Source organism: Sinocyclocheilus grahami, unplaced genomic scaffold (assembly GCF_001515645.1).
Source record: "Sinocyclocheilus grahami isolate Dianchi unplaced genomic scaffold, SAMN03320097.WGS_v1.1 scaffold26.1, whole genome shotgun sequence".
NCBI classification, from domain to species: Eukaryota; Metazoa; Chordata; class Actinopteri; order Cypriniformes; family Cyprinidae; genus Sinocyclocheilus; species Sinocyclocheilus grahami.
The window spans coordinates 470,549-475,043 of NW_015505205.1; the positions used below are offsets into that span (position 1 = coordinate 470,549).

At 32.3% G+C, this 4,495-nt stretch overlaps 1 protein-coding gene across 2 annotated transcripts in view; it reads left to right on the forward strand.

Moving 5' to 3' along the window:
• The window catches only part of LOC107565977 (gamma-aminobutyric acid receptor subunit pi-like), a 27,015-nt gene that overhangs the window by 18,588 nt on the left and 3,932 nt on the right, over positions 1 to 4,495 (forward strand). For both annotated transcript variants that reach the window (XM_016251331.1, XM_016251325.1), the window contains exons 5-7: positions 1,039 to 1,256; positions 1,627 to 1,709; positions 4,346 to 4,483. In XM_016251331.1, the coding sequence (XP_016106817.1) occupies positions 1,039 to 1,256; positions 1,627 to 1,709; positions 4,346 to 4,483 (439 nt within the window). The remainder of the gene's footprint in view (positions 1 to 1,038; positions 1,257 to 1,626; positions 1,710 to 4,345; positions 4,484 to 4,495) is intronic.

Below are 4,495 nucleotides of genomic sequence, written 5' to 3' on the forward strand. Positions count from 1 at the left end.
CTTAAACAGTCCATTCATGCTCGAAAACCCTCCAATGTGGCTGAATTAAAACAATTCTGCAAAGAAGAGTGAGCCAAAATTCCTCCACAGCGCTGTGAAAGACTCATTGCCAGTTATCGCAAACACTTGATTGCAGTTGTTGCTGCAAAGCGTGGCACAACCAGTTATTAGATTTAGGGGGCAATTACTTTTTCACGTAGGGCCAGGCAGGTTTGGACAGCTTTTTTCCCTTAATAAAATAAATAATCATTTAAAAACTGCATTTTGTATTTACTTGCATTATCTTTGTGTAATATTAAAATTTGTTTGATGATCTGAATCTTTTAAGTGACAAATATGCAAAAAAAATTTAAAAACAGGAAGGGGGCCAACACTTTTTCACACCACTGTATAATATAATTTTAAGAGTATAAAAGAAAAAAAAAATTTAAGTTACGGACTTTAAGCCCCACAAAAACTAACATTATAATTCAGAGAAGTAATTCAGAAATTGCCAACATGTGTTCAAGTCGTTGTATGTATGAATTGCATTTTAATTAGTGCTGTCAAATGATTAATCGCGATTAATCGCATTCAAAATAAAAGTTTTTGTTTACATAATATATGTATGTGTACTGTGTATATTTATTATGTATATATAAATACACACACATACAGTATATATTTTGAAAATATTTACATGTATATACATTTATATATTTATATTCTTATATTTTATATTATATATAAATATATTTAATATATAAACATAACATATTTTTCTTAAATATATACATGCATATGCACAGCATATATATTGTGTAAACAATTTTTTTTTATTTTGGATGCGATTAATCGCGATTAATCGTTTGACAGCACTCATTTTAATGTAGCTTTTTAAAATCTCAGTAGGAAAAATTGAGTGTCACATCATTGGCCCATATTTCAAAGAGCCTCTTTGATCTTTGGACAGAGTTGTATAAGAGCTGAGTGTATGATATAAAATCTAAGCTTGCGGTGCACATGGCTGAAATAAGCATCTCTGTTCAACCTCCCCAGGATTACACAGCCACCATCTTTCTTCGTCAGCGCTGGACAGATGAACGCTTGTGTTTTGATGGCAATAAGAGCTTGAGTCTGGATGGGAGACTGGTAGAGCTCCTTTGGGTCCCTGATACATTCATTGTGGATTCCAAAAAATCCTTCCTGCATGACATCACTGTCGAAAACAGACTGATCCGGATATTCCCCAACGGAACTGTGCTATATGCCCTGAGGTAGTGAGGTGTCATTCACTGGATCTGCTCTACAGTCAGACACTGCTGGGGTCTTGTGAAAGGAGATGGTTGAGGAAAGTGTTCACTGTTGAAGGACTGACTGGAGGGTTGATGGAGGGATTAGGGTTTAAGGGGACAACTAGAAAGAGGCAGGGATAATTATGGCCCAGTGGAAGAGTTCACAATGACAGAAAACAGGGTAAGAATAGAAGCAGTGGCAAGGGACTCAAAGCTTGTGTACAGATGGGCAGCTGGCATCAAAAATTTAAGCTTGAAAGTAGCATCCACAGACAGTGAACTGATTTCCAGTGTTATATAAGCAACAACATTCTCTCATGTATGTCACTCTTTTTTCTCTCTGTTTCTCTAGAATTACTACAACGGTGGCCTGCAGTATGGATCTAACTAAATATCCCATGGACAGACAAACGTGCACCCTTCAACTTGAAAGCTGTAGGTCTCAAATAAAATGCTATTTCTATAGCCAGATTTGAAACGATTTACAACACAGTGGGTTTCATTCACTTGTAATTGCTTAAGTGTCCACAAAATAGAACATTTATATAGGCCTAGGTTACACATGACTGTATTTTTATGCATGACCATATCAGATAAATGCACCATATTGTAATGCATATTTTGTGTTATTCTGAAATACGAAAGACTCAGAGTTTAAAATATATTTATAAATTGTTTAAACTGTCTTTCAAAAAGTTTATTTGATTGATATATTTTAATATATAAAATATGCTTAATATACTTTTAATTTTATATTATAAAAATATATATGATAAAATATATTATCTTATAAAAATATATTATAAAAAATATACATTTGATATATATATATATTTATGATATATACTGTCCAAACCTTTGAATAGTATTATATATTATACTGTTATATGTAACAGTATATATATATATATATATATATATATATATATATATATATAAATATAAAAAAATAAAAATATATTATCACAATTTAAAATATATATTTTAATATAATTTTAATATATACCTTTACTATACGATATAGTATATTTACTGTATACTATATTAATATATACTTATATTTTAAAATCTTTGTCCTTGTGATGGCAAAGATGAATTTTCTGATTAGTTTACACGTTTTACATGCAAATAAATGTTATTGCAATAGTAAGCGAATGTCTGAATGAGAATGGTGTTTTTTGAGCTGACCTTATATTGCTTTTAGTCTCTTCCTGAATCTGCAGTACAGAATGCTGTGTTCCCACCAAAGTGTGATTTAGTACACATTTGCTGTGTGGCAGGCATAAAATATGTGCATGTTTCAATACTTTTTCTAAATTTGTGAAGTTTCTGTGAAATATTAATTTCACTAATGATGGATGCTCCTAGGTGTACACCATAAATGTCCCTTTAGTTGTTAAAAATGAATCGGCATACAAGGTCTTCTGTATGCTCACTCGCCTAAGACTTATTTGAGAGTGTTTGGCTTGGCATGTATGAATATTAAAGAGGTTTTATATTATTTAGACACATAAGCATTATGCTGATATGTTACATTGATTCTGAAGCCACTATAAGATAAGGCAGCAGTCATTCAAAATATTTAAGGTTTACTTTGTCAGCTGGTGTTACATGTGCTTGATGATTTTGGCCAGTTGAATGGACATTACCCTGCTGAAAATACTAGTATGGCTGGTCACCAGCATATGGTGTGTTTTGGATGCTGGTGTCTCTACCTGGCTTCTACCTTAACAGAAAGACTGCTGTATGTGCTTTTTGGCAATACCAGATGGATTACTCACACAATATGCAGCAGGAGATAAATGAGCCAGCTATTGTAGACCATCACCAAACCAAAAATATAAACTAGCCTTGGCCAGCATGTTAATTCTTAGTTGTGTATGCTGGTATTTTCAGCAAGACATATAAACAAAGTTAAATTAGCGACACAAGCTGTAAAAACAGTGTGACAGCTAAAGCTGATTTGCTAGTCTTCACAGATCAGTATGTGCTTCTTGTTTGATGAAATAACTAATTGCTGGGTGGAATCAGGGCAACATATTTCACAATGTTTTATGCTCTAGATGGAGGAAAAATATTTAATGTGTGTAGCAAGTTATTTTTATGAGATTTCTTTTGCACACTAAACTATGACACAGTGCCATCTTGAGGTGTACATTATGTACAACAAAATACAACATGCTGCAATAATAGAGCTGCTTATTTTTCAGTTCTAAAACCCAGAAGTAGTAAGTAATTAACATTATTTGAAAACAGATTTCTAAAATGGAAAATAGGGACGTTTCCTAGTTCAGTGTTTAAAATATAATTTAAATCTCACTTGTTATTATCTGTGAATTAAAAAATTGGGACAATATATTTTTTTATAGTTTTTAAAAAAAACTGCTGTGGGTTCCTACTATTAGGGGGTATACTATTATTTTTTTTATTTATTTTTGATTGTTTGTTTGTTTGTCAAACTAACCGTAACTGGCTTTAATACAATTCACCAAAAATCACACTATGAAAACAGTCAAATTAACCATTATAAATGGCAGATCAAAACAGTATTATATTTTAACAAAATTATGACTTTACAAGAACACATTGCAAAAATTTGTGAGATGATAAATTCTATTTAGCAAAAACATGTTCTCGTATTTAATATTTTTTTCAAACTGTGAATACACTGTATACAGTGATTAAACCAAGTATAATTGTTGCAAGTGTAATTGTCTAGCTGATTTTTTTAAAAGATAAGAAAATGCTAACAAGCATGTGTTTTACATGCTTACCGAATCAGACAACTGTTGCAGTCCTTATTTAGCAACTTTCCGTAGGGAACTCGTGAATTAACATTTCAGGTTGGCCTACAAATGACTGCATTGTTCTCTTCAGAATTATTGATGTTATGGTAATGCCTATATCATAGCGTAATGCTCTATAGCGTTGCATATAAAATTAGTGGTAATTGAATGCTTTTATTACTGCCGTATAAGTGTAATTTGGTGGAAATATAGCAGTTCTCAGCAGTGGAATTACTTATTATGTAGTGATAATTGGCTCTTCAATTTATATTATGTTTTCCACAGGGGGATATAATGTGAAAGATGTGGTTTTCCATTGGACACGGGGAAACCAGTCAGTTAGTGGTCTTGATCATTTACAGCTGGCTCAGTACACCCTTGAGGATCACTACACCTCTGAATCTGAAGCCGTTTATGAGACTGGTTTGTCACACA